This window comes from Heptranchias perlo, chromosome 21, assembly GCF_035084215.1.
Source record: "Heptranchias perlo isolate sHepPer1 chromosome 21, sHepPer1.hap1, whole genome shotgun sequence".
Taxonomy (NCBI): domain Eukaryota; kingdom Metazoa; phylum Chordata; class Chondrichthyes; order Hexanchiformes; family Hexanchidae; genus Heptranchias; species Heptranchias perlo.
The window spans coordinates 20,805,082-20,833,027 of NC_090345.1; the positions used below are offsets into that span (position 1 = coordinate 20,805,082).

The window sequence follows — 27,946 nt, forward strand, 5'->3', positions numbered from 1 at the left end:
TGGTGAAAGGAGTGAATGTTTAGGGTGGTGGATGGGGTGCCAATCATGCGGGCTGCTTTGTCCTGGATGATGTCGAGCTTCTTGAGTGTTGTTGGAGCTGCACTCATCCAGGCAAGTGGAGAGTATTCCATCACACTCCTGACTTGTGCCTTGTAGATGGTGGAAAGGCTTTGGGGAGTAAGGAGGTGAGTCACTCGCCGCAGAATACCCAGCCTCTGACCTGCTCTTGTAGGCAGAGTATTTATGTGGCGTTGAATGATATGCAATCTAATGATATCTCTTGGAGAGTCTGAATTTGAGAACTTTTTTCTGAGTGGACTAGTAGTTAGATACTTATATATAAAAATATGGATAAAATGAATACAACCAAGAAAATCTTTACCAGCAAGGCAACATGGAATTTTAATACCCAAACATAACAAATACAAGACTTATATACAAATACAAAAATTAGTTACACTACCGACAAATATCTTAATGTAAACACAATTAACATCAACACACGTGGAATCTGTCAAAAAATATTTTTTTATTCCTCCTGAATTCAACTGTTTATACATTTTTGAACACTGTAAGCTAGTCCCTAGTTGCATGCAAGGTTTCTCCCAAACCTTCACTTTCAACTCTTTAAATCATCCCCTGTACTAATGATATACCATGGTCTGCAACAAATAAAAATGGTCACTATAATCTTAAACATGTATTTCGAATGATAGTTAGCAGTATAGTGGCGTAGTGTGTTGGGATACCAACTTGGTGTGCCATGCAGTGCTTGGGTGTAAGTTTACACACACAATTCCCCACAGATTGAGTTCCTGATCTCAAGCAGGGAGTATCAAGTACAAAATAGGCACTTCCTGATAGGGAAGGGGAAAAGAAAATCAAAGGATGAATGGATCACTCTTGTGCCTCACCTAGCAGTCCACTAAAAAGCGGCATTCAAAGAGGCCTGGGAGCAGATCAACTACCTACTCTCTCAGCAGGGTTATTGATGGAGCACAATGCTACAGAAAAAATGTTCAGCTTTTCTTTAATAACAATTCATTTCATAAGTTGAAATCTCACTTTCACTGCTGAGTAAAGTGAGAATTCACTCTAATGATATCAAAAACAATGAACTAGCACTAAACACATCTTAACTTCCATTTAAAATTTACAATTGAATTTCCACAGAATAAACAGGCTATCATACCACTGGTGTGCATTCCAGCTAGCCTTTCCTTTGAGTGAAAGTGTCATAACTCATCATTGCCAACGACAATCATAAGCTTGGCTCTTTCACATCATCAGTACCTTTAGAGCCTACCACTAACAAGTGCATTACTCTGTGCATCATGGTGATATAAGACATTTGTACAAGGGTTCCCTGGGATAGTAAAATATAAATGTACAAACATGCTACCATTGTTGTATACACCATACACTTGAAAGCCCTTAAAAGTAGTCATCATTGTCTTATGCCAACTGAGCTTTGGGCCTGTTACAGAAAGCATATCAGACAACTAAATAGGTTCCATCAGCTGCACCTCTGCAACTTGTGAACATTGAATGACAAGATGATAATCAGCACCAAGATTCTGGCACAGGCAAACACAAGTGGCATTGAGGCAATGCTGATAAAGACTCAAATGTGCTGAATTGACCATGTAATGTGAATGGCTGAGGATTGCCCTCAAAACAGATCTTTTATGGCGAGCTCAAGGAGGTAAACATAAGAGAATCAGCCAACATAAATAGTTCAAAGACAAGCTAAAGCAAATTATGATCAACAGTGCTACGCCAGTAGAGGATTGGGAACACACTAACATAGGTCGGTCAGGTTGGCATGCTACCATTCGCAAAGGAGTAACACATTTTATAAGTTTAGTGGCTGATACCTATGCAGCAGAAACGAGAGGAAGGCTCATCTGAAAGTTCAACCCACCGATGATGACTATCAATGCTATAAGTGCAGATGACTTTTCCATGCACACATCAGCCTCGCTATCAACACTACTGGAGAACACAAATACAAATGTGACCTGAGATTTTGATCGTTGCTCTTGTTGAGATTGTTGTGACAATCATCATGTCAATGGACAGCACTGTTATCTGGCAGTTATTTTAGGGATTCAGGCAGTTGAATATAGTTTCCCATTCTTTTATGTGTGAAAAGAAGTTTGTTCGAGGGCCCTTCCATGTGCTTTTGGTGGTTTTGTTTTCATATGCAAATATGAAAATATGCGATATCTTAACAGCAAAATCAAATGTAGATGTAACATGAATGATGGAAACACTATCTTATGATCATTTCATCCTATTTGCAAAATGCCCTCTGAATTATCATTGAATGCATATTATGCCTTCTCATCATGTCACCTCTTTGTAGAACTGAAGATTTGGATTCCCAGCATTCGTGATTTTTAGTAGCACATAACAGTAAGTACTACCATTCTGTAGGGGATGAATGACAGCACAATTACACAGTAAAAGCAGTAACTGGAAATTTATGGCTATATAAATCTCTAATAAGCCTTTGATCTTTATCAATGACTTGGATGAAGGGACCAAATGTAAGGTTGCTAAATTTGCTGATGACCCAAAGGTAGGTAGGAAAGTAAGTTGTGAAGAGGACATAAGGAGTCTGCAAAGAGATATAGATAGGTTAAGTGGGTGGGCAAAAAATTGACAGATGGAGTATAATGTGGGAAATTGTGAACTTGTCCACTTTGGCAGGAGGAATAGAAAAGCAGTATATTATTTAAATGGAGAGAGATTGCAGAACTCAGAGGTACAGAGGGATCTGGGTGTCCTAGTACATGAGTCACAAAAAGTTAGTATGCAGGTACAACAAGTGATTAGGAAGGCAAATGGAATGTTGTCATTTGTTGCAAGGGGAATGGAATATAAAAGTAGAAATGTTTTGCTACAATTATACAGGGCATAGGTGAGACCACATCTGGAATACTGTGTGCAGTTTTGGTTTCCTTATTTAAGAAAGGACATAATTGCTTTAGAGGTGGTTCAGAAAAGGTTCACTCAACTGATTCCTGGGATGAGGGGGTTATTTTATGAAGAAAGGTTGGACAAGTTGGGCCTGTATATATTGGAATTTAGAAGAATGAGAGGTGATCTTATTGAATCATTTAAGATCCTGAGGGGACTTGAAGGGGTAGGTAGATGCTGAGAGGATGTTTCCCCTTATGGGAGAGACTAGAACTAAGGGACACAGTTTAAAAGTAAGGGATCTCCCATTTAAGATGGAGATGAGGAGAATTTTTTTCTCTCAGAGGGCTGTGAGTCTGTGGAACTCCCTTCCCCAGAGAGCGGTGGAGGCAGGGTCATTGAATATTTTTAAGGCTGAGTTAGATAGATTCCTGATTAACAAGGGAGTCAAAGGTTATAATAGGTAGACGGGAAAGTAGGGTTGAGGTCACAATCAGATCAGCCATGATCTTATCAAATGGCAGAACAGGCTCGAGGGGCCGAATGACCTACTCCTGCTCTGAATTTCTATCTTCGTATGATGCAATCAGTAGGTTTTATAAAACATATCCAGTATAAAACAAGTTTTTAAAAAATGAATTTTGAGCAAAACAGCTTGCAGTTCGTTCAGTACAGTAGGTGCCTGCTTATTTCCAGGCAGCTAACTGGATAAATAACCCTCTCTGACGAAGGGTCATTGACCTGAAACGTTAACTTTGTTTCTTTTTCCATAGATGCTGCCTGACTTGTTGAGTATTTCTAGCATTTTCTGTTTTTATTTATAAATAACCTTTTTCCTTGAATTGGAATTATTAAATACAAGTGAAATAAAATTGCAGTGTATGACATTTGAATGTGAACACCCTGTGCATTCATATGAAATTCCTTTGTCTGTTATTTTAATGGAGCTTTAACATATTTCTTTAAAGGAATTTCATACTTTCATATTGCACAGCACAATTTTATCACATTGACTTAGTTAGATCCTAAATGCAATCTTCACATTCATTAACGTGAAATATGGCCCACCCTCATTAGAAAGCTCAACTCTCACTTGTAAATCTATCAATTATAAACCTACTAGGCCTTGGCTTCCAATGTTTTTAGGTTATACTTTATGCTATTTTATAGAAATTGACAACAGCATACATTTTTTTTTATTCATTCATGGGATGTGGGCGTCGCTGGCGAGGCCGGCATTTATTGCCCATCCCTAATTGCCCTTGAGAAGGTGGTGGTGAGCCGCCTTCTTGAACCGCTGCAGTCCGTGTGGTGACGGTTCTTGTTATAACAGGCACACAGACTGTATTGCAATGAAGGTACTGCATATTTCAGTTAGAATGTCGAACTTCTTTAAACAGAAAGGTACCAGTAGTGTGTGCATTTATAGTTTATGTTATGGTTTGGGTTGATAGTCCACTGTGTTGCCCAGTTTATTGGTGAGCCTGCTTATTGAATAAAATGGACTGATTGCAATCAGTACACAGTTAAGTGAAACTCTACCTGCTCTTCTGAATGTTGTGTTTTTAATAGTTCTCAGTTCAGGATTGTACAGTAGTCTAAAGCAATGATTAACACTATTGTCTTCATTTGTAGAAAGTTGAACATAAATGGATTCCTGCAACAGATGGTGATAGCAGTGTAAGACAGATGGCAGCCTTGGTCTAGTGCCCAGCAAATCGTAATCACAATATAATACTGTTGCTTTTCACAGCAGAGAGGCCGAGGTAAATTCAAAATGTCTGTTCATCCACCCTGATGCTGAAATTTAGGTTTCATCGTTAACAGCTCCAGGTCTGCAGTTGTGTTGACATGCACCCGACCTGAGAACACTCAGTACTGTCAGACAAAGAGTACAAACACATCCCTTCCTTCAACACAGGCAACTTTTAGCCAAATGGGCATCGTTAGGGTCCATTAGCAAGTAAAGCAAAGAAAGCACACAGTTGCTATGAAGCTATTCCACATTTTCAGCTATCGATTATAAATCCTGGATGCTCTTTTAGGGACAGATTCATCGCTGTCTGGGGAATTCTTTCCACTTTCTTCCTGTCGTTTGATTTGTTGGCATAAATCAGATTTCAAGAAACGATTGTAACTGTCATACTTCATGAGAGTAAATATCTGAAAGAAAAACATAGTGCATCAAAAAATGTGGTCACTAAATAGCACATTCTCTATGGAATGGAACAACACAGAAGGAGGCCATTCAGCCCACCGGTTTGTCTATCTGTTGATTTCCCTATCAGCTATGGAGCAATGTGTTTCACTAAAATGAAAGTTATTTAATCTAGAAATTATTGTCTTTAGTGCACACTTTTAAAAACTCAATTCTAAACTAGAAAAGAACAGCTGGCCCTAAAGTGTTCAGATTACAGCATTGCAAACTGATGCAAACTCGGGTTTATGCCAATTGAACGTTTAACCTTAAGCTTCTTGGATCCTTAGCACAATGTGCACAGGGTTAACTTGTGGGAAAAGCTGCCACTTGAAAGAGTAAACAATGAGCTTATAGTTTCTTTTAAATAGTAACTCTACAAGATTCCTGTTTTCAAGAGGTATAATGGGCCATAAGCATAAATTCGCAGCAATCTGAGGTTTTGTGAAATGGAGGATAAGAAAGGTTGGATTGAATGACATCTTCTCATTCCACAGATTATACTTTTCTTACATTCTTTCCCATTACTATACAGAAAGTAATCGTTCTACATTTTCAGTTTTTGTTTTCATTTCGATGGAATAGTTTTCATTTTTTTGAAGTAAATATCTCATTTAAAGGGTAAGACAAAAAAAAATCAACCTTAGCATGGAGAGAAAAAATATACAAAAAATAGGATACAATAAAGTTCATAAAAGAATTAATGGGCAAGACAAATTGGGTCATGGATTAGCAGCCAAAAAAAAAAGAAAAACAGCTAAATCACTCAAATATAAAACAATTCGAGATAAGCAGAGACCACGACCTTAGAACAGAAAAAATTGACACAATGACTCCTTTGCTAAAACCACATCAATGAAGAACACAGAAGAATTATAACATATTCCAATTTTTTTTTTAAATTCTGATCTTTGGTTCCTAAATAATACAGGTAAAACATGTAACCATATTGTCTGGGAGCACAGCATAAAAACCCATAAATAGATTTTGTGTTACTGAATGACTGAACTACAACACCTCCGACAGTGCAGCGCTCCCTCAGTACTGCATTGGAATATCAGCCTGGGTGCTCAAGTCTCCGAAGTGGGACGTGATCCCACAGCCTTCTAACTCAAGAGTGCTATCACTGAGCCACATCTAACACACAAGAGAGTATGAAGGTCACAAAAGCCACAAGAAATGTGCTCTCCTCTAGGAGGACATCTCTCACTAGTTTGTGTTTGCACCAAGTGAAGTATAACTCCAGCGTTAATGAGTGTTTCCTGGCGCATTCCTTTGCGTGCTCTAAAAATATAAATACATACACAAAAGAAAAACAATGCTAAAGGAAATCCTAATTTTTTTTAAAAGACTGGGGCCAGGATTTTGATTCGGAGCCGGGAAGGGGAAGGGGACGGTCAGATCATGGATGGGAAACTCGGAAGTACAGGTTTTTATGATTTTGACGTAAGGACGTCTTTTTTTTTGTCATGAAGTGGAGATGCCGGTGATGAACTGGGGTGGACAAATGTAAGGAATCGTATAACACCAGGTTATAGTCCAACAGCTTTATTTGAAATCACAAGCTTTCGGAGCTTTGCTCCTTCGTCAGGTGAGTGTAGGGTTCCATAAAGGCACAGCATATATAATTGTAAACAATTTTACAACACCAAGTTATAGTCCAACAATTTTTATTTGAAATCTACAAGCTTTCGGAGGCTTCCTCCTTCGTCAGGTAAATGTTCAGGAGCTCCTCGAAGCCTACGCATTTATACATATAGAACAATATATGGTGTTTACAGACTGCCCCTGCAACTGCCCGTTGCCAAGGCAATCACCGTGTTCAGACAGAGAGGTGTCACCTACAGAACCCCCGAATACACATTCAACAAAAAAACAAACAGGAAAAAAAAAACAGAGAGAGGCAGAAACATCCGGAAGGCAGAGAAAGCCAGCAAATGACCCATTATATTAAAAACATATAGCTTTTGTTCGCTGGTGGGGTAACGTGTAGCATGACATGAACCCAAGATCCCGGTTGAGGCCGTCCTCGTGGGTGCGGAACTTGGCTATCAATTTCTGCTCGACGATTTTGCGTTGTCGTGTGTCTCGAAGGCCGCCTTGGAGAACGCTTACCCGAAGATCGGTGACTGAATGTCCCTGACTGCTGAAGTGTTCCCCGACTGGGAGGGAACCCTCCTGTCTGGCGATTGTTGCGCGGTGTCCGTTCATCCGTTGTCGCAGTGTCTGCATGGTCTCGCCAATGTACCATGCTCCGGGGCATCCTTTCCTGCAACGTATGAGGTAGACAACGTTGGCCGAGTCACAGGAGTATGAACCATGCACCTGGTGGGTGGTGTCCTCTCGTGTGATGGTGGTATCTGTGTCGATGATCTGGCATGTCTTGCAGCGGTTACCGTGGCAGGGTTGTGTGGTGTCATGGACGCTGTTCTCCTGAAAGCTGGGTAATTTGCTGCGAACGATAGTCTGTTTGAGGTTGGGTGGCTGTTTAAAGGCGAGTAGTGGAGGTGTGGGGAAGGCCATAGCGAGGTGTTCGTCGTCATTGATGACATGTTGAAGGCTGCGGAGAACATGGCGTAGTTTCTCCACTCCGGGGAAGTACTGGACGACAAAGGGTACTCTGTTGGTTGTGTCCCGTGTTTGTCTTCTGAGGAGGTCTATGCGATTTTTCGTTGTGGCCCGTCGGAACTGTCGATTGATGAGTCGAGCGTCATATCCCATTCTTACCAGGGCGTCTTTCAGAGTCTGTAGGTGTCCATCCCGTTCCTCCTCGTCTGAGCAGATCCTGTGTATTTGCAGGGCCTGTCCATAGGGGATGGCCTCTTTGACGTGGTTAGGGTGGAAGCTGGAAAAGTGGAGCATCGTGAGGTTGTCCGTGGGCTTGTGGTAGAGTGAGGTGCTGAGGTGCCCATCTTTGATGGAGATTCGTGTGTCCAAGAAAGAAACTGATTCTGAGGAGTAGTCCATGGTGAGCTTGATGGTGAGATGGAACTTGTTGATGTTATCGTGTAGTCTCTTTAGTGATTCTTCGCCGTGGGTCCATAGAAAGAAAATGTCGTTGATGTATCTGGTGTATAGTGTTGGTTGGAGGTCCTGTGCAGTGAAGAAGTCCTGCTCGAACTTGTGCATGAAAATGTTGGCGTATTGGGGTGCAAATTTGGTCCCCATGGCTGTTCCGTGTGTTTGGGTAAAGAACTGGTTGTCGAAGGTGAAGACATTGTGATCCAGGATGAAGCGGATGAGTTGTAGGATGGCGTCTGGAGATTGGCTGTTGTTGGTGTTGAGTATTGATGCTGTCGCAGCGATGCCGTCATCGTGGGGGATACTGGTGTAGAGTGCCGAGACGTCCATCGTGGTGAGAAGTGTTCCTGGTTCAACTGGTCCGTGGGTGCTGAGTTTTTGTAGGAAGTCTGTAGTGTCGCGACAGAAGCTGGGGGTTCCCTGTACGATGGGTTTCAGGATGCCCTCGATCTATCCAGAGAGGTTCTCACACAGGGTTCCGTTGCCTGATACGATAGGACGTCCGGGTGTGTTGGCTTTGTGTATCTTTGGGAGGCAGTAGAAGTCTCCCACGCGGGGAGTACGTGGGATGAGAGTGCGTAGGATGCTTTGAAGGTCTGGATCGAAGGTCTTGATCAGTTTGTTGAGCTGGTGGTTGTAAACAATTTTACAACACCAAGTTATAGTCCAGCAATTTTATTTTAAATTCACAAGCTTTCGGAGGCTTCCTCCAGGAGGAGGAAGCCTCCGAAAGCTTGTGAATTTAAAATAAAATTGCTGGACTATAACTTGGTGTTGTAAAATTGTTTACAATTGTCAACCGCAGTCCATCACCGGCATCTCCACATCTTGAGCTGGTGGGTGTGTTCTTTGGTCGGATCTGCGGGTAACCGTCTGTAGTGTTCCTGGTTGTCCAGTTGTCGGTATGCTTCTTTGCAATAGTCCGTTCTGTTCTGTATGACGATGGCTCCTCCTTTGTCTGCTGGTTTGATGACGATGTTGCGGTTGGTCTTGAGAGCGTTGATGGCGTTGCGTTGTGCTCGGGTGACATTCTGGACTGTCTTCTGAGTGCGCCTGATGAATCTGGCATTGACGCATTTCCTGACAGCTTGGGCATACATGTCAAGCTGAGGGCAGCGACCCTCCGGAGGAGTCCAGTTTGACTCTTTCCTCTTCGGTTGCTGTACCGCGGATCCCTCTGTCTGCTGTTCCGGATCATTGATTGTCTCATTGGGTTCGCTGTTGAAATCTTGGGGTTTGTGGTAGAATTCCCGGAGCCTCATTCTCCTGATGAATTCCTCTGTGTCCGCCGCGAGACTAATGGGGTCCATTTTGGTAGTGGGGCAGAAATTGAGCCCTCGGCTGAGAACTTCGATTTCGTCTGGTTGAAGGGTGTGGTCGGACAAATTGACGATAGACTTCCCTGTGGTTGCAACCGTGGTACCAGGGGAAGCTTGGTCGATGTTGGTGGTGATGCCGAGTTTCTCAAGCTTCCTGCTCTTGGTTTTCATGTAGGCAGCGTAGTTCCGTTGCCTCGTCTGTTTGGCGGTATCTCGTAGCTGGTCTGCTGTGTCCTGAGTACAGGTTGAGAGTATGGACTCTATCTTAGTTTCGAGGTTGCGGCGTCTGCTGAAGAGTTGGTGTACGAGACGGTTGCGGAGTGTGCAACCACCTGGACAACCAGGAACACTACAGACGGTTACCCGCAGATCCGACCAAAGAACACACCCACCAGCTCAACAAACTGATCAAGACCTTCGATCCAGACCTTCAAAGCATCCTACGCACTCTCATCCCACGTACTCCCCGCGTGGGAGACGTCTACTGCCTCCCAAAGATACACAAAGCCAACACACCCGGACGTCCTATCGTATCAGGCAACGGAACCCTGTGTGAGAACCTCTCTGGATACATCGAGGGCATCCTGAAACCCATTGTACAGGGAACCCCCGGCTTCTGTCGCGACACTACAGACTTCCTACAAAAACTCAGCACCCACGGACCAGTTGAACCAGGAACACTTCTCACCACGATGGACGTCTCGGCACTCTACACCAGTATCCCCCACAATGACGGCATCGCTGCGACAGCCTCAGTACTCAACACCAACAACAGCCAATCTCCAGATGCCATCCTGCAACTCATCCGCTTCATCCTGGATCACAATGTCTTCACCTTCGATAACCAGTTCTTTTCCCAAACACACGGAACAGCCATGGGGACCAAATTCGCACCCCAATACGCCAACATTTTCATGCACAAGTTCGAGCAGGACTTCTTCACTGCACAGGACCTCCAACCAACGCTATACACCAGATACATCAACGACATTTTCTTCCTATGGACCCACGGCGAAGAATCACTGAAGAGACTACACGATAACATCAACAAGTTCCATCTCACCATCAAACTCACCATGGATTACTCCTCAGAAATCGGTTTCATTCTTGGACACACGAATCTCCATCAAAGACGGGCACCTCAGCACCTCACTCTACCGCAAGCCCACGGACAACCTCACGATGCTCCACTTTTCCAGCTTCCACCCTAACCACGTCAAAGAGGCCATCCCCTATGGACAGGCCCTGCGAATACACAGGATCTGCTCAGACGAGGAGGAACGCAATAGACACTTACAGACGCTGAAAGACGCCCTCGCAAGAACGGGATATGACGCTCGACGAGTCAATCGACAGTTCCGACGGGCCATAGCGAAAAATCGCATAGACCTCCTCAGAAGACAAACACGGGACACAACCAACAGAGTACCCTTCATCATCCAGTACATCCCCGGAGCGGAGAAACTACGCCATGTTCTTCGCAGCCTTCAACATGTCATCGATGACGACGAACACCTCGCTATGGCCATCCCCACACCTCCACTACTCGCCTTCAAACAGCCACCTAACCTCAAACAGACCATCGTTCGCAGCAAATTACCCAGCTTTCAGGAGAACAGCGTCCATGACACCACACAACCCTGCCACGGCAACCTCTACAAGACATGCCAGATCATCGACACAGATACCACCATCACACGAGAGGACACCACCCACCAGGTACATGGTTCATACTCCTGTGACTCGACCAACGTTGTCTACCTCATACGTTGCAGGAAAGGATGCCCCGGAGCATGGTACATCGGCGAGACCATGCAGACACTGCGACAACGGATGAACGGACACCGCGCAACAATCGCCAGACAGGAGGGTTCCCTCCCAGTCGGAGAACACTTCAGCAGTCAAGGACATTCAGCCTCCGATCTTCTGGTAAGCGTTCTCCAAGGCGGCCTTCGAGACACACGACAACGCAAAATCGTCGAGCAGAAATTGATAGCCAAGTTCCGCACCCATGAGGACGGCCTCAACCGGGATCTTGGGTTCATGTCACGCTACATTGTAACCCCACCAGCGAAAAAAAGTTATCTGTTTTTAATACAACTGGTCATTCTCTCTCTCTCTGCCTTTCGGATCTCTCTCTCTCTCTCTCTCTGTCTTTGTGATCTGACCTCTTGTGTATTCAGTAGTCTTGGATATAATGTTTCCCTGTCTGAACACCATCCACTCCTTTGATTGCTGTGATTATTTCTCTGCCGAGGTGTGATAACGGGCAGTTGGAAAGATTATCTGTAATCACCAGGCATTGTTCTCTGATTATATATGCTGTGCCTTTATGGAACCCTACACTCACCTGACGAAGGAGCAAAGCTCCGAAAGCTTGTGATTTCAAATAAAGCTGTTGGACTCTAACCTGGTGTTGTCCGACTTCTTACATTTTTTTTGTCAGTTTGCCGTCCAACAGGCCGGCCTGATTGACAGGCTGGTCTCAGTCAGACGGGAGCAGAGCAAGGAAGAGGATGTGAAAAGGTAAGTTTTCAGATGGGCTCAGGGGGCGTCAGTGGGCATCGGAGGACATGGGAGTACCGGGGGCCATGGGGGTCACGGGGTACATGGGGGTCACTGGGGATCAGTCATCGGTGGGGGCGGAGGTCAATCAGCGGAGGTCAGTCATCCAGGGGAGTCAGTCATTGTGAGGGGGGGGCGATCGGGTGTTAGTCACATGGGGGTCAGTCACCGAGGTGGGGGGGGGGGGTCGGGATCTTGGGTCATTGTGGGGGTCCTGTCTGCGATTGTTTGAGGGGAGGGGTGTCCACGATCGTTGGAGGGGGGGGGGGGGTCGCGATCATTGAGGGGGTGGGGGGGTCGCTGCAGGAATGCTTGTTGATGCACTCCTGCTCCTCCAGTCCCACAGGCTGTGCCAAAGAGGCACTTACCTGCAGTTTCGGGCCTTCTCGTCTCTTCTCACGCGGCATGAAGGAGAAGGCCAGAGAATCCTGGCCCCCAGAGACTAATCCCAAAACCTTTCAAACTGGAGGCCCACAGCCTCCTTGAAAGGTCATAGTGACCAACCCGCCTCCTGGGAACGGGTTGGTCGCCCTTCCCTTGTCATGCCCCGGTGAAAACCAGAAATGTACGGGTTGGGGGGCGGGTCTGAAATTGTTGCAATTTTCAATGCCCCCCCCGGCCTTCAACCCACCTGTTTTTCACTGTTAAGCTCCTGCCCTTGATTTTCAAAAGGGATCCAGATGGTGAGGTTCCCCTGTTCAATGTCTTTGTTATTTCAGTTTAAATATAATACTTTACTTGCAATGTAGCCAAATGCTCCATTTGTTACAGAGTGCAGAGATGGGGAAAAGAATGCTGTATCCTGAAACTGGCTCCACTTTTGTCAATATTTTATCATCCCATATCACAAAAGGTTTCAATTGTATTTCAGCACGTCATATTTCAGTGCTGGTTGAAAACACTGCCTAAAAAGTACAAGTTATCTTTGAAACAATTTGCATGCTGAACATGTGTGTTTATAAAGGCTGTAACCTGACTTTATGTTCTAAATTACTTCACTTTTAATTTGTGTAAATAATCTGACTGTGTGGATTCTTGGCTGAAAAGAACATTATGTACATAATATGGAGAAAGCTTAAAGACTTAGTGCAGGATAATGAATTAAACAGAAGGCCACGAACTCCCATGAACACAAAGCAGTTGGAAAGTGGTTTGGAATGATTTAAAATCAAATTTGAGCCTCTATGTCAGCATTACATTTAAGTGAGTTCAACTCCATTGCTGTACACAAGGGACCAAATTGATCAATAATAACTTGTCTTTTGCCATATTTAATAGTATTTTTGTCTCTTCACCATCTGTGCCACACATCATTCCATGGCCGAAAGGACAGTAGGGTGATCTGTTCATGGGTTGCTGCAAAGGGCACTGGGCAATCGGCTGCTGATAAATGGGCAACAATGTGGACTTTGTTCAGTGATTCTCATCAGCAAAGGTGAGATAGGGATCTCAGCTGAATGTGATGTTCAGTGATTCTCATCAGCAAAGGTGAGATAGGGATCTCAGCTGAATTGGCCTGATCAGTCCTATAAATGGGGCTTCTCCTGTTTGACTCTGATAAAGGATCCCACTTGTAATTTTAATCTATCTTTCTCCTTCAGGCACTGATCCACCTCGTGTACATTTCTAGCATTTTCTTTCTTTATCAGAGACATTACCACAGGAGGAAAAGAGGGACCAAGTCTGCATCCTACCACTCACTGGTACCTGATGGAATCTAGTACAGATCAGCAAACTTTTTAAATAAACATTTTATTAAGATTAACATTTGTCAGAGGTTTGTGGTTGGCATGACTTACATAGAATTACATAGAATGTACAGCACAGAAACAGGCCATTCGGCCCAAAAGGTCCATGCCAGTGTTTATGCTCCACACGAGCCTCCTCCTACACTTCTTCATCTAACCCCATCAACATATCCCTCCATTCCTTTCTCTCATGTACTTATCTAGCTTCCCTTTAAATGCATTATATTAGTCACCTCAACTACTCCATGTGGTAGCGAGTTCCACATTCTAACCGCTTGATGGGTAAAGAAGTTTCTCCTGAATACCCTATTGGATTTATTAGTGACTATCTTGTATTTATGGCCCATAGTTCTGGTCTCCCCCACAAGTGGAAACAGCAGGGGAAAAATTGGATAGGGCCTGTTTTTGGGTGGGGGTAGCACGATCCGCTATTACCCCGCGCCCAATGGCCCCTGCGCAGGCAGGACGAGACTTTCATCAGGCCTGAGGACTTACCTGCAATCTGCGTTAGAAATCAGTGTTGAACGAGAATTCCATGCAATTCGCACTTTCCACCAACAGGGGGAGCTCCAATCTCTTAAAGGCAGGCTGCCTGTCAGAAATCTCTTAAAGGTCGCTGGTACCTGTTATTTGCTGAAAATAACAGTCTGCTGTCTGCAAGGAGTCTGAACGGAGATCAGACATCGCACACGTAAAGCACAGATGCAGGTCTCATCCCTATGTTTACACACTGATGAGTTATGTTAAAACATTGAATAAAAGTTGCACACCACTAAATCCCACACCCTCCAATCTGAACACCAGACCTCACCAATCTGCCTATTTGAATTTGTACCAAGCCTGCGAGAGTGCTTGCACCAAGGTTCTCTGCTGTTGCACTAAAGGCCTTGGTGCAAGAGGTGGACAGAAGGAGGGGCATCGTGGGGGGGGGGGGGGGGTGGGTGGGGAGGTGGAGGGGAGCAAGAGGCCCACCAGACATATACCCAAAAGGCAGTGGGTGGCAGCGGGGGATGAAGTCAATGCCAGATGCACAGCATCATGAACATGGATGCAGTGCAGGAAGAAATTCAATGCTTTGCTATGAGTAGTCAAGGTGAGTGAGGTCCAACTATCAAGTGGCATCTCCTACCAACTGCACCACTAGCGACATCCAATGGTCCACACACTACACCCCCCAACACCCACATACCAACAAACTCTTTCCATCAGTACTCAACTCTTCCAATCAGATGCTTCTTCTCACCCTCACACATTACCACTGTTGCAAGCCGCCCACCCACAACTCACAGGCCACACACACTGGCAGCTAGTCAACCATGACAGGAACATCATCCAGACACACATCCTGCTTTCTTGCAGGAGAAGGTAGCGCATATCAGGAGGCAGCAAGTGGCAGTGGCATTCAGCCCCTCAAGCCTGTTCCGACATTCAAAGAGATCATGGTGGACCTGTGATCTAACTCCATATACCCGCCTTAGCCCCATATCCCTTAATACCCTTGGTTCACAGAAATCTATCAATCTCAGATTTAGAATTCACAATTGAGCTAGCATCAACTGCCGTTTGCAGAAGAGCTTTCCAAACTTCTCCCACCCTTTGCGTGTAGGAGCAGTTCCTAATTTCATTCCAGCATGTCCTAGCTCTAATTGTTAGGCTATGTCTCCTAGTCCTAGTATTCAAGTATAGGAGACCTCCAAAAACAGTTACAAATGTCTCGGCAGCCAGAAGCAATAATCCAGCCACTAACCTGTAAATCCTGCATGGTGCCTTTAAATAGCGCTGGTGGGGGTCCTCCAGGTACTCTAAGACACGTTCAGATAGTCGGGATTAAGACTGTGCGTTGAGTTGAGTGTTAAGTCCCAAAATGGTGTCTATCACTTTAAATCAGCATTGCAGACTGATTGTATCCATTTTCTCCTTACTTTACATGCTTCCGGCATTCGTTATCTGCGCCTGCACTAACTCCTATACCAAGATAGTGTCCGGCGCACGCACGCTGGACATGTGCGTGTGCAGCCAAGACACCATCTTGGCACTTCGGGAGGCCGCGTGGCGCCGAAACAACGGGCGCTACACGGCCCAATTTAGCACCCATTTTCTCTACGTCTACCTTATCAAACTCTTTCATAATCTTAAAGAGCACAATCAGGTCACCCTCAGTCTTCTCTTTTGTAGATAAAAGAGCCCCAGCCTGTTCAATCTTTCCTGATAGGTATAACCTCTTAGTTCTGGTATCATCCTAGTAAATCATTTTTGCACCTTCTCCAGTGCCTCTATATTCTTTTTATAATATGGAGATCAGAACTGTTCACAGTACTCCAAGTATGATCTAACCAAGGATCCATACAAGTTTAACATAACTTCTCTGCTTTTCAATTCTATCCCTCTAGAAATGAAGTGCTTTGTTTGCTTTTTTTATGGCCTTATTAACCTGCGTCACTACTTTTAGTGATTTGTGCATCTGTACCCCCAGGTCCCTCTGCTCCTATACCCCATTTAGACTCTTATTTTCCAAGGAGTATGTGGCCTCCTTATTCTTCCTACCAAAATTCACCACCTCACACTTATCTATATTGAAATTCATTTGCCAATTACACACCCATTCTGCAAGTTTACTAATGTCATCCCGGGAGCAAGGGATATATGGGGAGAGAGTGGGAATATGGTATTGAGATAGAGGATCAGCCATGATCATATTGAATGGCGGAGCAGGCTCGAAGGGCCGAATGGCCTACTCCTGCTCCTATTTTCTATTTTGTCGCAGTCCTCCTCAGTATTAACTATATCCCCCACCCCCCATTTGCTGTCACCTGCAAATTTTGCAATTGTGCTTCAGATTCCATTTATGAAAATGGTAAACAGCAATGTTCCCAGCACCAATCTTTGTGGAACACCACTTCCTACCTTTTGCCAGTCTGAGTAACTACCTTTAACCCCTACTTTCTGTTTCCTGTTTTGCAGCCAGCTTGCTATCCATTCTGCTACTTGTCCCCTGACTCCACATGCTCTGGCCTTAGTCATGAATCTACTATGCGGTACCATATCGAAGGCCTTTTGAAAATCTGAATATATTACATCCACTGCATTACCCTTGAATACCTGATAATCATTTTGTTCAGTTTGTAGTCCACTGCAATCCTATAGCAAAGAAAAACTTTGCATGTCTGTAAATTCATCCAGTAAAATTGAATTACAATGGTATTTATCCATGCTCTTTAACATAAAATAAACTATTCCATTAGGTTATGGAGTGACTCACAGGGGAAAACATGAGTGTCACTTTGACTGATGTGTGACACAGAATCAAAACTGGAAGTGCAAGCATAAATTCTCAACATGAACGTTAATGTACTGTTTTTTATTGATCTTTGTATATTTCAGCTGTATGCAAGCCTGAGGAGGAATTTGTTTCTATATTTGCATAAATCCAAATTATAAACAAATGGTAACTTTAGTACCATTTAGTAGTAAATCAGCCATATTGGCAGAGCAGGCTTGAGGGGCCGTATGGCCTACTCCTGCTCCTATTTCTTATGCTCATATGTACTGAGCCCTACGCAAATATGTGTGAATAAAACTTGAATACAAGAACAGACATAAACAATATATCAAACACCTCAGCTACATATGAGTAGGTTTAATTAGAAATGGAAACATTGCAATCTCAATATCTTTCATTTTAAAAAAACTAACTGAAACCAAAATGGTATATATCAATGTCCAGTTCACACACACAGAACTGCAGGTGCTTTGCAAAATGACATTAATCATGATACATGTTCTTAGAAATTAGAATTACAAAATTTTAAAATGGATGTCAAGCAGTCATGTGATTATATCATCTGAGGTTGATCTCTGATAGAAGGGACAGGCTTAACGGCCTAATGATCTTTTACTGTTCCTAAAAATTCTTACATTGTTATCTTAGAAAGCAATCTCACACATTCAGCTTCATATATTTAAGTGTACAACCTGAATCAGAATTATTTCAAAACTGGTTTTCAACCAAGGGCTCGATTTTCGCACCCCCAAGCAGGTGCGTTCGTGGCGGGGGGGCTGCAAAAATCGGGGATTCCCGGGGTGGGTCCGGAGCCTGGCTCCAATCCGCCCACTTCCAGGTTCCCCAGTGACGCGCTGACATGCATGCGCAGCCCCCGCATGTGGGACCCCCGACGGCAATTAAAGCCAGCGAGATGCCACTTAAGGTAATTATTTAGGTACTTCAGGTCGTTTACAGACTGATTAGCATGATATTTCAGGAGGGGTGGGATTTTCCAAACAACTGAGACTGTTTCCCGTACTGGGGGAAACACTCCCAGTTGAAATGGATGTGTTGCAGCCATCAGCCTGTGGCAGCTGCAAAGGTCCATTTGACAGGTGGGGAGGTGGGGGGGAGACCCTCACTCATTGCAGGAGGCCACTCTGTCACTTTGGACAAAGTTTGGCCTCCACTACCCTCCTCCTAACAATAAAATTCACAAACTTACACACTTACCCCGGTGTCCAGACACATTTACCTACCTTGTGGACCCCCTCAAATGTACATCTTCCGGATGGGGGCCGCCGTAGCTGCAGTCATGATCTCCTCAGAGGACGAACAGCATCACCAGCCTCGCCGGCCACGCCGTCCACCTCTGACACGTGGAGCCCCACAACACATTGCTGTGACACATCCACCTGCACAGCAGGAGGGAGGGCAACGGCAGAGAGAGATGCGTCACAGAAGGCACTACTGTCGCCACAGGGTCTACAGACCGAGGCTCAGCTTCTTGGACCTCTCTGAGCAGCAGTGCACACGGAGGCTCAGAGTCACTCGACATGTAGTCGTGGACATCTGCAGCCTCCTTCATGCCGAGCTGCTCCTGGCTGGCCCGAGCACCATCTTTTTACCTGTCAGTGTCAAAGTCACCACTGCCCTCAAAAACTTCTCCTCCGCATCCTTCCAGGGTGCCACCGGGGACATCGCTGACGTCTTTCAGTCGTCTGCACAAAAGAGTCCTGCAAATGCACCTACACCCACTCTGCAGTGACACAATGGGTGGCATCAGTTGTGGGTCTTCATAGTGATCCTCAGGAAAGGGCATTATTGCACAAACCAGACAAGATTCGCAAAGACGTGGCAGTAGTGGTGACAATATAATATGTAATGTGAGTTGATCAGAAATTAAATATAAGTAAAAACCATGACAAATCCTTGAACACCCTTGTGCATCCCCTTCATGCTCACGATACGTTTGCCTTACTCTTCCTACTGCACATATGTGATGCATGCCCTGTGGCTGCAGCACAGGTAGTGGCAGGTTGAGTGAGGCTGACCGTGAAAGAGATGCATGAGGGGGTGAGTATGAGATAGAGCCATGAGATTGTATGAGGATTGGGTTGAGTGGTAGTGGTGGGATGAGTACTGGCGAGGTGAGTAAGTGCATGTAAGATGAGGATGAGCTTTGAGTGGGTGTGAGGAGTGATGTGATAGAGCAGTGTTGGCAGTGCAGAATGAGATGTGGGGTGGGGGCGACCCAGAAGCCAAGGTAAGTGGCTTCAATTAGCCTGCGATTGCGTGCGGAGCACCCCGATTTCACTGAGCGTGTTACCCACGCGCCCAGTCGACCCCCCCGCTGCGAACCCGCCGCCCTCCTAATATCGGCCCCCAAATGTCCCAAATCCCAAAGTTATGCCTTAAAATGGGTTCTTACAAAAGTGTGTGATAACCAACCAACACATTCAAAAAACTTCACCACACTTGTAACACAGCATAAACTGGATAATGGGTCATTCCCAGGAACTAATTCAATCCTTGGCATTTGCTGAAAAGGAACAACTGATTAAAATGGAACATTTTTATCATTAAGCAGTTTTGACAGCACTAGTCAATGTTGTCATCCTGTACTTGTGCCAAAAGAGGTTTTCTACCCTTTCACGGGTATCACTCAGCACAGCCCCCACACAACAGGAAGCAGAAAGTATTGAGTGCTGAGAATGGGGCATCTTTTAAAAAGATATTTCCACACAAGCAACTGTAACTTGGAAATCATCCTCTGTGCTGTTTTTCACCACTAATTATTCAAGTTTACCAAATTAGAAGTGTTTACTTAGCTACTTAAGTGAACCATTTCAAATGATGAGTAAGTGCCTGAACGGTTTAATGTTGAGCTGTGAATTATACACAATAATAGATCTCCAGGATAGCATTCAAATCTGTGATCTAGATGACAATCTTACATCCCAGATGGTATCAATAAACCTGTCTAATACTTTAGAAAGTAGTTTTATTTCTCAACTGGGCAGAGTTCGTGGTAGGGCAAATTGTCCATAATCTGTTGTCATTTTTTCATTGAGTGCTTTATATTGTTTTGAAGTAGGGAGAAGCTGCAAGATGGAGCAAGAAGCAGAAAAAAGCGAGTAAGGGAGTAAGAAGCAGGCTGAGGGATTGGGAATAAAGGAAAAGCTGGTTGAAGCAAGAATTGAGAATCCAATAGAGTGTGAGAATTTGGGAGAAGTTGATAGAGAAAGCAAGTAGATGGGAGAAGCTCCTCCATAATACTTTTCCATTTTCAACTTCATCCTTACCAGCCCTTTGTTAAGTCACTGAAATTAGTGGAACTTGCAGCAAGATCTATCGACATTCTGCTGCACACTCGTGTCTACAGAGAGTTGGAGACTATATAGGCTCATTTCTATCAGGAGCCGTTGCTTGAGCTGAATTCAAACCCAGATTCCAAAGGTGATACAATAGCATTCTAGCAAATGCAGGCATCACGTTAAACATTTAAGGTGCTACTATCATCTTCTATACATCTATAGTAAACACGAGTATATGTTAACAGACAAGCCAAAGATTTATAAGCAATAGATTTTTTAAACCTCAGGATTGCAATAAAATGGTTTCAAGGTAGATATAACTACATTTATCCCTAGAATTTTTTCTAATGCAATGGACTCTTGGAAAAATTGGCCACGCAGAAAATACACATGAAATAGGTTACCTGTTCTTGCAGTTTCTGAAACATGAAGGGGTGTGGTTGTGCCAGCATGCTCTCACTGAGACGAGACTGTCCCTCCACATTTACCTGAGTTGCGGCCTTACTGCACAGAAAGGTATTGTAGATCTGCTGTGCCTTGTCACGAAGCTTAATCAATACAATAAAGAGCATTCAAGGAATTAATACGTAACTATTAGGCCCAAATTAACTTTGACACAGATAATCAGTTAGAATATTAGCCATAAGTTAATACATCTTAAAAATGTTATGATGATTACAATATAGTACGATATATAGTTTAATACCTTTGTTGTTTTAGTTTTATATAATTTTATCAAATATCTTTCAGTGAGTTCACGGGTATGGTAGCATAGTGGTTATGTTACTGGGCTAGTAATCCAGAGGCCTGGACTAATAATCCGGAATCATGAGTTCAACTCCCGCCATGGTAGCTGGGGAATTTAATTTCAATTAATTAAATAAAATCTGGAATTAAAAAAAACTAGTATCAGTAATGGTGGCCATGAAACGACCAGATTGTCGTAAAAACCCATCTGGTTCACTAGTGTTCTTTAGGGAAGGAAACCTGCTGTCTTTACCTAATCTAGCCTATATGTGACTCCAGGACCACAGCAATGTGGCTGATTCTTAATCGCCCTCTGAAATGGCCTAGCAAGCCACTCAGTTGTACAATCTTGCTACAAAAAGTCATAATAAGAATGAAACCGGACGGACCACTAGGCACCGGACACGAAACAGGCAAACCAAGTCCAGTCGACCCTGCAAAGTCCTCCTCACGAACATCTGGGGACTTGTGCCAAAATTGGGAGAGCTGTCCCACAGACTAGTCAAGCAACAGCCTGACATAGCCATACTCACAGAATCATATCTTTCAGCCAACGTCCCAGACTCTTCCATTACCATCCCTGGGTATGTCCTGTCCAACCAGCAGGACAGACCCACCCGAGGTGGCGGTACAGTGATATACAGTCAGGAGGGAGTGGCCCTGGGAGTCCTCAACATTAACTCCGGACCCCATGAAACCTGATGGAATCAGGCCAAACATGGACAAGGAAACCTCCTGCTGTTTACCACCTACCGCCCTCCCTCAGCTGATGAATCAGTCCTCCTCCATGTTGAGCACCACTTGGAGGAAGCACTGAGGGTAGCAAGGGCACAGAATGTACTCTGGGTGGGGGACTTCAATGTCCATCACCAAGAGTGGCTCGGTAGCATCACTACCGACCGAGCTGGCCGAGTCCTGAAGGACATAGCTGCCAGACTGGGCCTGCAGCAGGTGGTGAGCAAAACAACATGAGGGAAGAACCTACATGACCTCGTCCTCACCAATTTACCTGTCGCAGATGCATCTGTCCATGACAGCATTGGTAGGAGTGACCATCGCACAGTCCTTGTGGAGGTGAAGTCCCGTCTTCACACTGAGGACAATATCCAACGTGTTGTGTGGCACTACCACCGTGCTAAATGGGATAGATTCAGAACAGATCTAGCAGCTCAAAACTGGGCATCCTTGAGGCGCTGTGGGCCATCAGCAGCAGCAGAATCGTATTCCAGCACAATCTGTAACCTCATGGCCCAGCACATTCCTCACTCTACCATTACCAACAAGCCAGGGGATCAACCCTGGTTCAATGAGTGTAGAAGAGCATGCCAGGAGCAGCACCAGGCGTACCTAAAAATGAGGTGCCAACCTGGTGAAGCTACAACACAGGACTACATGCAGGCTAAACAGCGGAAGCAACATGCTATAGACAGAGCTAAGCGATTCAACAACCAATGGATCAGATCAAAGCTCTGCAGTCCTGCCACATCCAATCGTGAATGGTGGTGGACAATTAAACAACTAACGGGAGGAGGAGGCTCTGCAAACATCCCCATCCTCAATGATGGCGGAGTCCAGCACGTGAGTGAAAAAGACAAGGCTGAAGCGTTTGCAACCATCTTCAGCCAGAAGTGCCGAGTGGATGATCCATCTCGGCCTCCTCCTGATATCCCCACCATCACAGAAGCCAGTCTTCAGCCAATTCGATACACTCCACGTGATATCAAGAAACAGCTGAGTGCACTGGATAGAACAAAGGCTATGGGCCCTGACAACATCCTGGCTGCAGTGCTGAAGACTTGTGCTCCAGAACTTGCCGCGCCTCTAGCCAAACTGTTCCAATACAGCTACAACACTGGCATCTGCCCGACAATGCGGAAAATTGCCCAGGTATGTCCTGTCCACAAAAGCAGGACAAATCTAATCCGGCAAATTACCGTCCCATCAGTCTACTCTCAATCATCAGCAAAGTGATGGAAGGTGTCATCAACAGTGCTATCAAGCGACACTTACTCACCAATAACCTGCTCACCGATGCCCAGTTTGGGTTCCGCCAGGACCATTCGGCTCCAGACCTTATTACAGCCTTGGTCCAAACATGGACAAAAGAGCTGAATTCCGCAGGTGAGGTGAGAGTGACTGCCCTTGACGTCAAGGCAGCATTTGACCGAGTGTGGCATCAAGGAGCCCTAGTAAAATTGAAGTCAATGGCAATCAGGGGGAAAACTCTCCAGTGGCTGGAGTCATACCTAGCACAAAGGAAGATGGTAGTGGTTGTTGGAGGCCAATCATCTCAGCTCCAGGACATTGCTGCAGAAGTTCCTCAGCACAGTGTCCTAGGCCCAACCATCTTCAGCTGCTTCATTAACGACCTTCCCTCCATCATAAGGTCAGAAATGGGGATGTTCACTGATAATTGCACAGTGTTCAGTTCCATTCGCAACCCCTCAGATAATGAAGCAGTCTGTGCCCACATGCAGCAAAACCTGGACAACATCCAGGCTTGGGCTGAGAAGTGGCAAGTAACATTTGTGCCAGGCAATACCATCTCCAACAAGAGAGAGTCTAACCACCTCCCCATGACATTCAACGGCATTACCATCGCCAAATCCCCCACCATCAACATCCAGGGGTCACCAATGACCAGAAACTTAACTGGACCAGCCATATAAACACTGTGGCTACAAGAACAGGTCAGAGGCTGGGTATTCTGTGATGAGTGATTCACCTCCTGACTCCCCAAAGCCTTTCCACCATGTACAAGGCACAAGTCAGGAGTGTGATGGAATACTCTCCACTTGCCTGGATGAGTGCAGCTCCAACAACACTCAAGAAGCTCGACACCATCCAGGAAAAAGCAGCCCGCTTGATTGGCATCCCTTCCACCACCCTAAACATTCACTCCTTTCACCACCGGCGCACAGTGGCTGCAGTGTGTACCATCCACAGGATGCACTGCAGCAACTTGCCATGGCTTCTTCGACAGCACCTCCCAAACCCGCGACCTCTACCACCTAGAAGGACAAGGGCAACAGGCACATGAGAACAACACCACTTGCAAGTTCCCCTCCAAGTCATGCACCTTCCCAGCTTGGAAATATATCGCCGTTCCTTCATCGTCGCTGGGTCAAAATCCTGGAACTCCCTTCCTAACAGCACTGTGGGAGAACCTTCACCACATGGACTGCAGCGGTTCAAGAAGGCGGCTCACCACCACCTTCTCAAGGGCAATTAGGGATGGGCAATAAATGCTGGCCTTGCCAGCGACGCCCACATCCTATGAACGAATAAAAAAAAATTCAGTCTCATGTTCTGCTGAAGTTCATAAAGTTCATGAGCTTTCCCATCTCATGAGCCAATGGTAGCCATCAATTATTCTAGAATTATTAGACCAATTAAATGGAAGGATATTGCTCTAAGAAGAGATAAAAATTTGTGAAAACAGGATTATTTTTTATAGCATCCACAATCACCCAAATATAAAGTGGGAATATCCAAATGGTTTGGAGTCTGAGTTGGTTAATGTAATGGTTGACTGCTTCACCACCCAGAGTGTCCACAAGGAAAACCATAAGGGACAGTGCACATCCGGGCTGAGAATGATAAGTGACCCAGGTAACTTACGGAGTGGACATTGTGCCTCCTTTTGAGGATAGTGACTACAGAATGATCAAGTTCAACATGATCTGAGATGCAGAAATACACAGGACCTTTGCAGGCAAGTGTACAATCTCAAAAGGGTTAACTTCAAAGATATGAGGGAATAGATAAAGCAAATTGAAAGGGGTTGGGGCGGGGGGACTTTGTCAATAACATTTTAGTAGGTGGCAATTGGAACTCCTTTAAAGTCATAGGGCTCAATTTTAAAAGGGAGGTGGGATGGCGGGGTCAATGGGCACGCAGCAAACCCGAATAATAAAAACTTACCGTTCCCCATCCGATCACGACTTAATTGGTGCCCCTTAACCTTTATTTCCGGGTTTGCTGTCTAAAAACTGTGCAGTGAGCAGACTGCGCAACCGCATGACCTGTGTCAGCTGGAGCGTTCACATTTAAAGGGCCATTGCTCCAGTGGATTTTACTGGAGAAAAGAGCAAGACCCAGTGGAGCAGCACAGGGACAAGGCTGCTCCAAGATTCAGCGATGCCTCACTTCAGATGCTACTGGCCAGGTGAGGAGGAGGAGGGAACTATTTTACCCGGCCAACAGGAGGAAACGCCCTGCGTCTGCCACCAAGAAGGCCTGGCTTGAGGTGATAGAGGAGGTCACCAGCAGCAGCAACATCTGCTGCACTTGAGTCCAGTGCAGGAAGAGTTTCAATGACCTAACTAGGTCTGTAAAAGTGAGTACACTTACTGATTCTCCTACATTCTGTGTTGCACATCAACTCTTTCTGCACTGCCAAGACTACTCCATCACATCACTCATCACACCTACTTAAGGCTCATCCTCAACTTACATTCATTTTCTGAGCACTTCCTCACCTCCCCATTTGTGACCTCACCACTACCACTCACCCCAATCCTGATCCAATGTGATGTCTCTGCCTCATACTCATCCTCTGATGCACCTTTTTCATGGTCGGCTTCACCCAAAGCAATGCATGCATCGGCTGATCACTTCATCATCACTCACTCACACGTCTGTACTTTATCCCCCTCTAGAAGAGAGCGCAGAATGCACGCAACAGGGCGAGGACTGGAGGGGGGCCACATCAAGTAGCGGTTCTCACAGAGGCGGAGGAGGAGGCTTGCACCCTCGAGTGCCTGCTGTCGGGCGCCGAGACTGGCACCCCACAAATGTCTGGTGACACAACTTTAACACTCATCACACACAACATGAATTGATGCTAACAATGCTTGGCATGTTGAACACCTAAGTATGCTCATCGCAACATGACACATCTGTGATAATGCTTAATATTGCCTTCTGTTCTCTTAAAGGCCCTTCAACGACCGCAATGACGGGAGAGGGCAATTCCTCAAAGGAGTTGCCGGCCTCTGACAGCACACCATCACATCTTAGCGAGCCATCCACCAGTGCAGATACTCACATCTCAGTGGGTCCTAGTAGTCAGTTAGTTGGGTTGGCATCTGGTGAGTCACCACACACAAGTGAGTGCATGCAGACACTGGTGGCAGGGGCAGCTGTAAAGAGTCCGCGTCGGTGGGCGCACTTCTCTCCAGGCTCTGCTCAACTGGACGCAGATGCTAAATCCCAGGGGCCATCCTTTAAAAGGAGAATGATCGAGGGACAGCAGCATATTTGCAAGGTATTGGAACAGGTGCAACGCACCCTCTCCACAATAGCGCAGAGGATGGAGGAGTCCAACTCCTGCATTAGTGGAATGGTGGCACAGGTACATGAGGGAATTTCTGAGATAGTGTCACAGGGACGTGAGCAACTGTCTGAGATAGTGTCACGGGTAACTGCGGGAATGTCTGAGATAGTGTTGCAGGTAAGTGCGGGAATGTCTGAGATAGTGTCGCAGGTAAGTGCGAGAATGTCTGAGATAGCGTCGCAGGTAAGTGCGAGAATGTCTGAGATAGTGTCGCAGGTAAGTGCAGGAATGTCTGAGATAGTGTCGCAGGTAAGTGCGAGAATGTCTGCAATGGAGAGAAGGCTAGCCTCCATTGAACTTCATGCATGGCTCACAAATGAGTCCATTCAGGCCCTGACAATGGCCGTTCGGACTCAGGGTGAACAACATTCTGCCACCTTAAGCAGGCAGACAGAAACTTTACAACTGGGCTTCCAAGGCATCAAACATGTCTTCCAAATTAATCTCCAGCAGGGTGGTAGGAGTGATGTGGGCCTGGCCCAGGAGAGGGATGATGGTGAAAGGGGACATGGAAGTGGGGACGCCACTCGAAGCGCTCCCACATCTCACCCGTTGCCCCCCTCTCAACCAGTACCGACAATGCTGCCTCCTCTCCAGGTGGCCTAGTCAGCACCTGCACAGGTGCAGGTGGAGCAGTCTTTGGAGGGGCCCCCACGGGCTCCAAAACCCAGAGGGCGTAGGCCGAAAGCATCTAAGTAGTCTGGGAATGGACATGAGCAACCTGCCACTACCTCTGCTGCAGCCACAGGGGATGCACCACGTAGAAGTAGTCGGAAGAGAAAGGTGTCTGTCAGACTGTCATATTTTTCATTAATATTTGGTTTTTGTTAAAGTCACATTAAATGTTATCATTCTCACCTTTACTGCCACGTCTTGCACATTCTTGACTGGCTTTCGTGATAGCGCCCTTTCATGTGCTTCACCATGAACGGTGACACTTGACGCCACCCAGTGGGTCACTTTACAGTGGGTGTACGTGTAGTTACAGGACTGTTTTTTGCAGGGGCATGAGGACTGGACTCTTCTCACTTTCTGATCTTACAAGAACTGTTCACATATCAGTGACTCTCTGGCCTCACAAGCAGCCAGGTGAGCCGTTGCTCCACCCATGAGTTTGTCCTCCTCCTGCTCCTTCTCCTCCTCAAAGTGGATGGCAGATGTGAATGGTGGATGAGGGCATGGGGCCTCATCAACCGGTACCCCTCTCTGTTGCGCCACATTGTGCAGGACACAACAAACTACTATAATGTGACCCACTCTCGCTGGTGGGTATTGAAGCGCTCCCTCAGAACGATTGAGGCAATGAAACTGCATCTTCAGCAGCCCTATCACATGTTCAATTATTGACCTGGTGGCGATGTGGCTGTCGTTGTATCGACAGTGTTGCTCGCTGATGCGGTTCCTCAGAGGTGTCATGAGCCATGTGTGCAGGGGTTATCCCTTGTTTCCAAGGAGCCATCCCTTAAGACTGTTCGGTGCGTGGAAGAGGGCCGGGATGTTGGATTCC

The 27,946-nt window shown here is 45.6% G+C and overlaps 1 protein-coding gene across 1 annotated transcript in view; it reads right to left on the reverse strand.

The window, feature by feature from the left end:
* Positions 1-510: 510 nt before the first annotated feature.
* The window catches only part of LOC137340034 (regulator of G-protein signaling 10-like), a 59,984-nt gene continuing 32,548 nt past the window's right edge, over positions 511-27,946 (reverse strand). The window contains exons 4-5 of the mRNA XM_068002240.1: positions 20,759-20,902; positions 511-5,088 (exon numbers count right to left, since the gene is read on the reverse strand). Coding sequence (XP_067858341.1) covers positions 4,939-5,088; positions 20,759-20,902 — 294 coding nt within the window. The 3' untranslated portion in view covers positions 511-4,938. The remainder of the gene's footprint in view (positions 5,089-20,758; positions 20,903-27,946) is intronic.